Source organism: Indicator indicator, chromosome 3, assembly GCF_027791375.1.
Source record: "Indicator indicator isolate 239-I01 chromosome 3, UM_Iind_1.1, whole genome shotgun sequence".
Lineage (NCBI taxonomy): Eukaryota > Metazoa > Chordata > Aves > Piciformes > Indicatoridae > Indicator > Indicator indicator.
In genome coordinates this window covers 33784900-33797129 of record NC_072012.1, presented here as the reverse complement: position 1 = coordinate 33797129, position 12230 = coordinate 33784900, and the positions used below count along the sequence as shown (strand labels likewise).

Below are 12230 nucleotides of genomic sequence, written 5' to 3'. Positions count from 1 at the left end.
GGACAACTGCTTTTGAGTGAAAACAAGAAATGTGAATAAGATAGCCTTTAGATACTACTTAGATTTTTTTGTTAAGTATGGAAAAGTTAATGTATTCCAGGTTACCTGTACATTTATATATGAAGTAATGAATTCTTTCATAATATTTCTCTCATGTCACTCTTTGAATTCATTCTCTAAGGAACCCAATTGCTGCTTAAATAACAGTTCCAGTTGTCATTGGCATAGATTTTAAATTAAAGTCTGTATGTTGGGTGGGAGTTTAAAGATCCAGTACTTACTGCAACATCTTTCCTTTCATGTAATAATTTTACATACACCATGCATACTCTGAAGTATCAATTAAACATTTTGATTTGTGCAGACTTAAATTTTCACATGCTTACTTTTTTCTTTCTTTTCAACAGATATAAGCTTACCAAAATCAGCAACAATATGTTACACAGCTGCATTGCTCAAAGCCAGAGCTGTCTCTGACAAGTAAGTGCATAAGAACCACTGTCCAGCAAAATTCGTAATTTAACTCAAGATTTCTTTCAGCTGAGCCCACACCCTAACAATCTGCTGGGATAGCAGGAGAATTCAGTCCTGCAGTAAATTAATAAATTACTATGTGTAAGAAAATCTGCAGTGATCAAACATTGCACTTCAGATATTACAGAAGAAGAAAAGAAGAGAAGTAGCATAAATTCAATTCTTGTTGCAGTTCTGTATACTCTCTGGGTGAGCTTTGACTGCCTAGATAGTATAATGAAGATGCAACTAGAAGGTGTTTTGTGGCCAAACCTCTGCAACTTTATATAAATGTGACAAAAAAGGTAGTAAGTACATGTTGATGCACTAGTAGCAATGTCATTTCACAAGTGCTTTCAAATGACTATTCACTAAATAGCAGCAGGTGGATTTAGCATTCCTGTGTCAGGGATTCTGAAAGGCAGATGACATTCATATTTTTAGAGACACAGTATTTAGTTATTCCTGTTGTGTTTTCTCTTGGGTCTCAACCTTCCAAGGTGCTGAGTACATCTACTTGATGTCTGTCAACTTGGGAGCACTGGCCTGCTCTGAAAGGGTGCCTAAAGCCGTATGAGATTAAAATTCCTGATTCTGCTCTCAGATGCCTCCACACAAATCCCAGGCAGAGTTGTGTCTGTGCACCTGAGGGTTGAATGCTTCCCTAAAGTTGGAAAGCAAGTAGAGTGGAAAGCCATTTTCTTGACTGACGTCCTGACAGTTTTTGCTTTTAAAGTGTATGTACACATCAAGATCTAAGTAATTTTTCTTTCATTCTTTTTGTCCTGTAGATCGCCAGTACCTACTGCAACATCTTTCCTCCCTACACAGCGACTCCAGCTTGGGAGGGCAGGGCTAAGGTTGTCACAGCTTTCCCTGTGGTGTCTGCCTGCCAAGTACAGCTCTGGAGTTAGCCGTGGGGTGTGAGGTGAGAAAGAGATTGCATGGTCTGGTTTTTCATTCACTGGGGCAGATGATTTGCCCACAGTTTGGGCATGCTACCCTTAATGGTGCTGCAGACAGTAGACCACCAGCTACTGCTGCTGCATCGTGCTTCCATCCCAACCTGACCCAGGGGCATTGGGTTGGGAACCTCCCTAAAGCCTCCCCAAACGTTTTTAACAGAAGCCCTCCAACAATAATTTGGCGCCTTTTTTTTTTCTTTTCTTTTTCTGCAACTTCAGCCTTGAATATGCCCCTTAGCAAGGTACCTAGAGCAAATTTAGGTTAGTGACCTGATTAGATACAAACATGCTTTCTGCCGTGATTAGATACAAACATGCTTTCCACTTCTGCTGGGATTTTCATTGGCCTTGATGTAATAGATCACTCAGAGTTTCCACTTGCTATGGGAGTTTGGAGAGCATAGGAAATTGACTCAGTTTGGTTACATGGGCCCATGTTCTAGATTATTTTTCTGTCTTCTTCTTGCTAATGTTTATGACCTAATGTGTTTGTTTCTTTGCTTTTGTAGATTCTCTCCAGAGGCTGCCTCAAGGCGAGGACTGAGTACTGCAGAGATGAATGCAGTAGAAGCTATTCACAGAGCAGTAGAATTTAATCCGCATGTGCCAAAAGTGAGTATGGGGAAAGCATTGTTGTAGCTTTAACACTGATGACCTGACTCCTGATTTCTGTTACATTAATGACTGATATTATGGGAAGGGGAGCAAAGAACAGAAAGAGAAAGAACCTGATGAGATGCACAGATTTTTCATTTGATATTTCACATTCAGTGTCTCCTACTCTGGACCAAGCAACTTGAAATTTTGGCTGAAGTGTGTCCTCTATGTGAGCAACAATTACATGGTGGATTGCAGTAGCAGACACCACCAAGTTCAACAAGGATAAGTGCAGAGTTCTGCACCTGTACTGTGCACCAGTATAGGTTAGGGCTTGACTTGCTGGAGAGTAGCCCCACAGAGAAGGACCTTGGAGACCTGGTTGATAATAAGCTATCCATGTGACAGCCATGTGCCCTGGTGGCCAAGAAGGCAAATAGTATACTTGGGTACATTAAGAAGAATGTGTCCAGCAGGTCAAGGAAGGTTCTCCTCCCCCTCTACTCAACCCTAGTGAGACCATATCTGGAATATTGTGTGCAGTTCTGGGCTCCCCAGTTCCAAAGGGACAGGGAGTCCAACAGAGGGCTAAGAGGATGATTAAGAGTATCTCACTTAAAGGGAAAGACTGAGAGACCTGGGCTCTTCAGTCTGGAGAAGAGAAGGCTGAGAGGGGACCTTATCAGTGTCTACAAATACCTGAAGGGCAGCTGTCAGGAGGATGAAGCCAGTCTCTTTTTGGAGATACCCACTGATAGGATGAGGGGCAATGGGTGTAAATCACAGAAAATTCCATCTCAACATGAGAAAAAACTTATTTACTGTGAGAGTGATGGAGCACTAGAACAGGCTGCCCAGAGAAGTTGTGGAGTCTCCTTCTCTAGAGATCTTCAAAACCTGCCTGGATGTATTCCTGTGTGACCCACCCTAAGTGGTCCTGTTTTGCAGGGTGTTGGACTTGATCTCTGAAGGTCTCTTGCAACCCCTAGTGATCTATGATTCTGTAATTCTGTGCAATGCTATGCTGCAGGACAGAACCATATATAAAGACATAGAATTGTTTACAAAATAGCCATTAAAGATGATCTAGTTCAAAATAACTTGTTTTGATGATTGCATATAAGAATGTTTTTGACATGCTATACAAAGGAACCTGTGTTTGGAGTTCATGATGTGCTTCATATAAGCTGCATTAGCAATTCCTCATGCAGCACGCTGTCATTAAGTTCTGAGAATGCAAAGCTCAGAAATGAAAAATTGCTGAGAAGTACAAAGTAAGAAAAGGGATTTATGTTCTAATTCCCTAATCCACTCTCTAGATATGTATCTCAGCAGTAAGAATCTTGCCCACAGGCTGCTGAAGGCTATTGGATTTAATTATTTCATCATCTAGTATTCAGTGTTGCAGTCATTGTAAAGGCAAACCTAGAGGCAGATGTTTCTTGGCCCATGGAGATCTGCCTCTGAACGTCACCCCACAAAACACTGGACCAGTATTGCCCTTTGAAACTAAGAAGCCTCCACTCAACAGCAGAAGACAGATGTCTGTTAGTGTAGGGAACCTACTCATCAGGTACTCCTCAACACCTAGTCTGCTCAAGATAAACCCCAAACCTGTCCCATATGAACACATGGATTGCAGGAAGTTAATTCTCATGCATTACAGGTATTCAGTATTTTTTTCCTGTGGGCTGTACCTGTTATGCCAATCACATGGCTTAGCTATCTGAAGGATAGGCTATTCATTTAATAAAATCACCTAGACTTCCTCTACAGGCAGTGGAAAGAAGTAACTATCTTAGATGTCTCTAGATATACTTTCCCTCCAAGATGCCTGTTTTTACATTGATTATGAAACAAACAACTATTTTACAATAGATTTTGTAGACAACAAGATTTAGGTGAGATAAGTCACTTTGTGTTATTAGCTGATCCTTTATTTTTGTGCCAAGCTATAAAAGGAAAATATTAAATGAAATTTGATTCCAGGACTGCTTCTACAGAACTCTGTTTACTTTCTTCCATCCTAATGGTTCTTGCACCAACACAACCATTCATGCTTGTCTTCTGCCTGGTTACCTGTCTAACTCTATTCCTGTCCTGTTCTGCGTGACCCTTTCTGAATATTGTACTGAAACCTGGTTAGAGTAGCCTATGGCTGTCTAAAAATTAGACATCTTGCCAAGCAAGATGCCAGTTTTGCCGGTCATGAGCAATCCTTGGGAGCCTGTTCCATTTTCCTCACTTCCATTCTCTTAGTAATTCTTCCCATAAAAATATTTTTTAACAGTTTGCATAGTAATGATTCCATATTAACACATTCTGTTGCCCTCTTTAAATGGAAGGCATTGTATTTACTTCTTTCAGCACAAGCACTTACTTGTTTTCTGAGTGGAGATCTTTCTGCTCTTAAGTCAGTTATGCTAGTCTGCCCATTTCTGACACTGATTCATTCGCTGTTCGGGGACAGAGATCATTTGCTGCAGTGGCCTCTACTTCTCTAAATGTTCCTAATGTCCATCCTGCTATTCTCTCCACATTTTGTGCTGGCATGATACCAAGTCTCAGTCTTCATTTATTGCCTTTTTGCTTGTTCTTTTTCTGTTTTTCCTGAAGAACTTGCTCTTCTTTGGTTTGACTTCTTTTGCAGAATTTACCTTACTGTAAGTTGTGTCAGTTGATTCATGATCTGTTTACTTCCAAACCTCCAAGATCCTGCTTTTCTTACAGACCTATACTTTAATTCATCACTTGTAACTTCCTCCTTACCTAGCCAGCTTCTGTTTAGGTGGCTGCTCAGTACAAGGCTGAATCTCCTTTCTGACAAGTGTCCCTGTATGGGAAACACAGAGCATGAGTTATTTTCAGTAGTTTCAATTTAAAGAAATTCCAGTCCTCTTCCTCACGTGAAGCAGATTGTCAGAATCAAAAAGTAGTAATGGGAGCAGACCTCCAGGGCTCTTTGGTTCATATTGTAACATTAAAACACAGTAGCCTAATACAGATTAATATACAACACTGCTGTTTTCACACTCAATCTTTCTGCTAAAGATATTAAGGTGGCAGAAATACTTCTTCAGTTACAATTTTGTGCACAGTTTTGTGTGGATTTCCACTCAGCTATGATTGAAGTCATAGATTCTTAGCATGGTCATATCCAATTTGTTGTTAATGAAATGGAGATAAGTTCTAGAAAGCAACATCACAAGAAATCTTAACAGTGCCACAAAACTAAGAACTATTTAAAGCTTCTCTAGGATTTAAACTGTTGAGTTTCTTGATGAGACTGATAAATAAATTGCAAAGCTAATAAATTATTTGAAGCATTTTCAAAGTTCCTAGCAGAATCCTTGAAAAAAGGGAGCTGCACTATTAAAGAAAAAAAAATGGTTTGGTAGGCTTCTGGTTTGTCTCAAAAGGAGATTTTACCATTTTCTGTATGATTCATAAAAATTGTCACATAAAAAGAAGATTGCTGGGTATGCATTCTCAGCAACACACTGAACATGCTGACAGATGCTGCTGAGCTGGGTTTAACAAGAAAGGGTGACTGTGTCTCCCATTGTGGCCTGTTGCAGGGGTTCTTACAATGCTGCTGATTTTGCCTTATGAGATCATGGCCACATTGCAGTCCAGTCCTCCATAGTGATGTTGCCAAGGTCAGATATACTTCTTTTGAATGTAATGTAAAGATGTAGGAACCTCTTTAAAAGAAGCAATTTAAATCTTCCAGGTTTCCATCTTTACATAGAGGTGAGAAACCCTGCAATAACACCTACCTTTCACATAGAAATCAATGTGTATGCATGGTTCTGGGCATCTGCTTAGTATGTAGATAGTGAAAATGTTGGCCTCCACTCTCATTCTAGATGACTACACATCACCTTGGGTTTGATTTTCTGTCTGCACAAGAATGCCTTGTACAGAGACCTCACATGACTAACAGTCTTTCTTCAGGCAGCCACTCTGCCAGCAAATAATCTTCTTTTGACAGCTATGATCTCCTTGATTGCAGTGAAAATGAAACCACTGTCAAACAGATCGAGACTTATTCTGAAGACATCTTAACTGTAATACCCGTAAAAGGTTTCTGTGCTTGACAGTGGCTTCATTTTTAAAACTGTACCTGAAAAATACCTGGTAACAGATACTACATCTATCTATGGCTTGTCTTGTTACTGAAACACCATAGCTACAGCAAATTTCAGCTTTTACTTTGACAGAGATTGGCTACATACAAAGAAAGCACTTTATCAGGCAGAGTATTTTCACGGTTCTATTTGGTAGAACAAACCCAACCAGTAGGAGGTTGAAGTCAGTAGTACAGCAGGATAGAGAACAAAGAGCTGTGATTTTCACAGTGAAAAGAATCACAACAATTTGTATCACTTTTTTGTGAGGATTAGTTTGAGGGTTTTTTTGGTGGTGTGTTGGTTTGTTTTTTTTTCCCAACCCGCTGTCTTAAATGAGATTCTATGAATTAACATCCTTCTGGTTTAGTGTAGCACCATGCACCATGGAGTTTTTGTCCTGAGGAAATGTGCTGACACTCTCTGACAATGTGCTGATCAAAAATTTAATAGTTTAACAAAAATGTTTTTATTGCTACTGAAGCAGTTGGAGTATCACTGTAATTCCAGAGGGTTTTATACATCCTATGCCATGGAGAGTACATAATTTGTAGAGTAGGTGGGAAAGAAAATTATATGTGTATACACACACATAAGACTTCATCAGTATTATTTAAATGTTGTGTTCGGAGCTTCCCCACGTACGCAGCTGTCCCATGCTAATGCTGATAAAGTACCACAGCTATTTCTGGGACATTCCTCAAATGTAGAATATCCTTTCTGAACTGATTTGCAAGGCTCCCTTCCTGAACTCAAATTCCTCCAGAAATCCACCTCTCTTTTCTGTGATCTGTGGGACGCAAGCTATCAGTGAAGTCAAAAGGGGAAGAAAACTTATATCTCATTGCTAAAAGAGAGTGAAAAGTGTGCTTTGCACACTGTTGTATGGTTTTGCTATGTAATCCAGAGCAGAGTTCATTTCAAGAGAATATGTACTGTTATGCTTAACTTAAATATTGATATTTATGAAATACCACGTTTCTGTGTAAACCATTTCTTAAAAGGATGTAACAAACCATTGACCTAAATACTTTTAAATATCTGTGTTCTCCACTTCATCCCTTCTCATTTCTTTCTTTCTTATTTTACTTTTTTTTTTTAATAAGTACTGTGTCTGTGTGCTTGCGTGGTTTCTAGTAAATTGTAGTTGCTAATAGAAACAAATAATGCAAACAAATTCATATACCAGATGGGAAATGAATCTGTTCTGCACACCCCATGATATTACAGAGAAACTATTCCAGATATGTTTAAAGAGAGTTTTTTAACTGTTCAGTGAGACGGTGATTTGATTTTGTATCTCCAGCAAAAAGGCCAAGCTTCATGGTTACCATCAGTCCAATGAGAACTTGTGAGGTGACCCAAAAGTGGCTTCTCTGGACATGTAGAAACCAGTATTTTGGAACTGTTTCAACCTTGTGCTGTTCATCCCTCTGGGAGGAGGAGAGTTCCTGTTCAAACAGTGTTAAATTCTCAGGTTCTGGCCTGGAGGGATGCTGTCACAGGTGCAGGAGTGACTATTGCCTATTTGTGGCCTGAGCTGTAATTTCAGAGGCAAATTGTGCAGTTGAGAAAGAGAAGGAAACCTGCCTGAGACAGGTTGATTTATTTTATAAAAGGGCACTGAAGTAGCTCATTAATGTGGAATGTTAAAAGCACTCCTAGCAGAGGAGAGCTAGTAGCCAGGGTGCTGTCAATATTAAGAAAAAAATGATGTATAATCAATTCAAGTAAGAGAAATATAAACTGCACCATGTTGTCCATTGTCATTCTTAGAATGCTTGTGTTAAAAGACATGCTTGCATATGTGTATAGATTGGCTGTTGCTGAGCAGTATCTGTTACAATGTCATGTAACTGCCCCAGAAGCCCTCTGTGGAAGCACATGAAAAATGCTCTTACCCTTGTCGTAACTCCTGCAAAACAGGTTTCTGACAGGAAAAAGCTTAGGGTGAGAGGATAGACCAGAAAAACTAAAAAGACAACCAAAAAAAATGAAAGCCAAAACAATGCAGTGGAGAAGGGGTGATTAAGCCATCTGTTGATGATAGAAATCATTGTGCAGCTTTAGTGTTCACTGATAACTTGATTAAGAGTAGGCTTGTCTGACTGAAGTTGTCTGACTGACTTGTCTTTCTGAGTGGATTCCCTTTTTAACAGAACTTGATGACCTCAGGTTGGAGTTGCTACTGACATGCTATTTCCTGTTTTAGTTAGACTTGTAGCCCAGAAGGCCAGTGGCAGCCTGGCCTGCATCAAAAGCAGCATGGCCAGCAGTTGGAGTGAGGCGATTCTGCCACTTTGCTCCGGTGAGACCTCACCTGGAGTGCTGCATCCAGGTCTGGCACCCTCAACACAGAAAGGACATGGACCTGATGAACCAGGTCCAGAGGAGAGCCACCAAAATGATCAGAGGGCTGGAGCACCTCTGCTACAAGGACAGGCTGAGGGAGCTGGGGTTGTTCAGCCTGGAGAAGAGAAGGCTCTGGGGAGACCTGATAGCTGCCTTCCTGTACCTGAAGGGGGCTGCAAACAGGACAGTTTGCAAAGTCCTGCAGTGAAAGGACAAGGGGCAATGGTTTGAAATAAGAGAAGGGCAAATTTAGATTAGGTGTTAGGAACAAGGTTTTTAGCATGAGGGTGGTGGTACACTGGAACAGGTTGCCCAGGGAGTTAGTTGAGGCTCCATCCCTGGAGATCTTCAAGGTGAGGTTGGGCAAGGCTCTGAGCAACCTCCTCTAGTGGAGGATGTCCCTGCTGACTGCAGGAGGGTTGGACTAGATGACCTTTGGATGTCTCTTCCAACCCAAACCATTTTATGATTCTCTGACATTCTCTCTGACTTCTTCATTCGTTATTGAAAAGCAAATGCATCTGGAGATGTGTTGGGCTTGCCATCTCCATTTCCTTCATGATGGCTAGCTCTTTGCAAAGTTTTTCTGTAGCCTTTTACTTGGCTCTTCCTCTGAAGCAGAACCACGTGTGGGTTCAAGGCCCTATCAGGGTAACAGAGGGCTCCCATCTTCCCTGTGTATTCAAAGTATTGAAAATGTGGTGAAGTTTTATTACTTAAATTGTAAAAGTCATGTTTGAATCTGAGAGGATGCCAGTGTATCAGGAGCTACAGTTAATGGGGAGTCTGTGAGTTTGTCAAGAGCTGTAGGTTATTTTCTTGTGAAACCAGAGGGAGTTCACACTGGTATGAATCGTAGTGGTGTGGCAGGATTCTCTGTCCATTTTAGCCCTGTAACGACAAAGGCTGTCCTCTGGACTGAGGCCTTTGGAATTGTTTAGGTATAAATAGCCACCCACCCTAAAGTCTCTGGTGGCTCAAGGGAAGACTGAACCTGTCTAATGTAGTATCTTTGATTAAGTGCAATAGCAGCCTCTTGGTAACTACAATCAGATGTCTTTGGCTGACCTTTTACAAGAGGTGGAGGTACTTACTGCACGCAGAAGTCCATCAAGACTGTGATTCACACTTTATATATGGGCAGCATGAGGACTGCAGCTTATTGGATAGTTTTGGAAGAAAGATTATTTTCATTGAATTTCATTTCACTGGAATTTGTCTGCTTGTCTAATACAAACTGTTTCAGGGGTCTGTGTTGTTGCTTCATGTGGACTCAGTTCTGTTTACCAAGTGTCTGGGTGACAGTAGCCTGCAGTTACCATATAAAGGGGCTGCTGATGGCTACACTGTTCCCAGATAGACCCTAAACCTCTTTCAGCAAAACTTCCAGGAACTTGAATGCCCTCTTGAACTTTCCTTGAAAACACAGCAGTGCATGAATGGCTGCAGTGTACTCTAGGACATCAAAACCAGCCTAATTTTCATGGCCAGTCATATATCTCCTTTCAAGCCCTACCAAAAGCTAGGTACCTTTCTGATCCCCATTACTTCTGTTTAACTAAGTTAAACAGATGGAGGTCTTCAGGTGTTCTCTCACAAATCAAAACTTTCCATTTCTTTGATTACATCTATTCTATACTTGTAGAATTTGATCTTTGCGTTTCTGGAAGTGCCTAATGAGAACTGTAAAGAGTGTTCCAGATGAGGTCTCTCTGGTGCTGTGTACAGTTAGCATTCCTGCTGGAAATGCCTCCAAAATAAATTAATTGACATCTCGTATGCCCCAAAGGCGTGGCTGACCCTTGTGCCTAAACCAAAAACTATTATGAGGCCCAAATGAGACTTGGGCCATCCATCAGCTTCATGTGTGTGTCCTCTTGAGTATTACTAATCCAGATAACAGACTTCTTGTTTGGGAAAGTAGATGTGACAAAGTAGTGAGGGAGGAGTGTTTCCCATTTTTGATCTGAAGAACTTTTAAAAATAGGCTTTTATTTCTGAAACTGAGAAAAATGCAGACTGAAAAGTCAGCACAACTGAGCAAGGACTACAAATGATTTGCAAGTGTCAAGATACATCCTTCTATCTGGTATTTTCTCCTGATTTGTTTTTAATTGCTGGTAACAAGCATTGCATATTTTCCTATAAATAGTCACATAGGTTTGGGAGTTATTTTGCATTGACTGAAATATTTAAATATTAACCCAGCACTTGGTAGTTGAATTTGATGATCTTAAAAAGTCTTTTGCAACTTAAATGATTCTGTGATGAAATGGAGAGGACAGTGGAGAAAAGAACCAAACGTGTGAGTAGTCTGGAGGAACTGGTTTATGAGCTCAGATCAGAGAGAGCTAAGCAGGGCAGAGCAAGGACAGAGGAAGGTCTGGGAAGCCTCTTCCTTACACAGATTTCAGCCTCCCCAAGGATAGGGCAAGACTGTTTGGAGAAACAGTGGGATACCAAAGGAGTGTCTACTCACAGGTTTCTATTGGACTGTGAGACAGCCTCCACTGTCTCTTTGGACATTTTAAACAAGTCAGGGTGGCTCAGTGGCTGCAGTAGACAGGACACAAGCAAAACTGAGGAGCAGACCTTCCTTTCTGCTCTCCTTTGGGTTTAGAACAAGGTTCTTCTTGCAGTTGTTCACGTAATTCTGCAAGGCCCATGAATCAAGTGCTGACCCCAACCCTGCTCCGACAAATCATTTAGCACCTTTGCAAAGGTATCTTGGTGTATCTGTTCCCTGCACACAGCCCCTGCCTCTGATCTCACGATGACAGCAACATGCTGCAGCAGAGCACAGTGAGGCACAAGCTGGTGGCTTTCCCCACTGAGAAGTTCATCCTCTTCCTCAAAGAGGTTTGGACACGAGCGACTTTTTTAACATAGGTTTGGCCAATGCAGCTTACTGTAAGACTGTGTCTATAAGAAGGCTTCCATCAATTCTGACAATAAAGTCATAAACCCAGTATGGACTGGTGATGAAAAATGGAGAGAAAGAGAAATACTTGAAGGAGAATGGTTGAAGGGACAGTAGCCCTGAAATGTAGCCCCAGGAGAATGTAAAAATAAATACATGGAGATGAGAAAAGGGCCCTAGGAAGGACAATGTCTTAAGCACCAGCAGGAAAATCAAGTTGTAAAGCAAAAGGCTGGATCCTGTGTGGAAAAGGAGAGACTAGAAAGAGATTGCAGAGGGAGAAGAAACAAGGCTGGAGAATGCTGTGGCAGGAGGATCTGCATTTCAATACAGGAAGTATGACTGGTGCCTCTTCTCTCCTGTGTTAGTAGTTCTTTGTCTGCTTTCAGCCAGTATGAGTTTGATTTAGCAGATCTGGTGTGAGGAAGGTGGCAGGACAAAGGAAGAGGGAACAGTTTGTCAGTGATATAGAAATGTTGGTAAACGGTAGCTGAAAGAGCATGGCCATTTCCACCCCACCCATCTCATTTTCCCCCTTTTCCACCTGAAATTGCAGAGCACCTGGGCTCTGTTGGAGTCTCCTCCCACCCCAGGTGTGGCCACTTTGCCCTCCCCACCCACTCCCCTTTTTAATCCCCCCCAGGAAAGGCAGGAGCCCCAAGCTGAGCCCATCTGGGCTGAGGAGTCCTCCTCTTGTCACTGGTGGGTGCCCACAGTGCACACTGGGTGATTGGTGGTGGTGGACAAAAGGCC

The 12230-nt window shown here is 41.4% G+C and overlaps 1 protein-coding gene across 1 annotated transcript in view; it reads left to right on the top strand.

Moving 5' to 3' along the window:
• Positions 1-12230, top strand: part of ST7 (suppression of tumorigenicity 7) — a 145977-nt gene that overhangs the window by 117412 nt on the left and 16335 nt on the right. Inside the window, exons 10-11 of the mRNA XM_054399413.1 lie at positions 408-480; positions 1988-2090. Of these exons, the coding sequence (XP_054255388.1) occupies positions 408-480; positions 1988-2090 (176 nt within the window). The remainder of the gene's footprint in view (positions 1-407; positions 481-1987; positions 2091-12230) is intronic.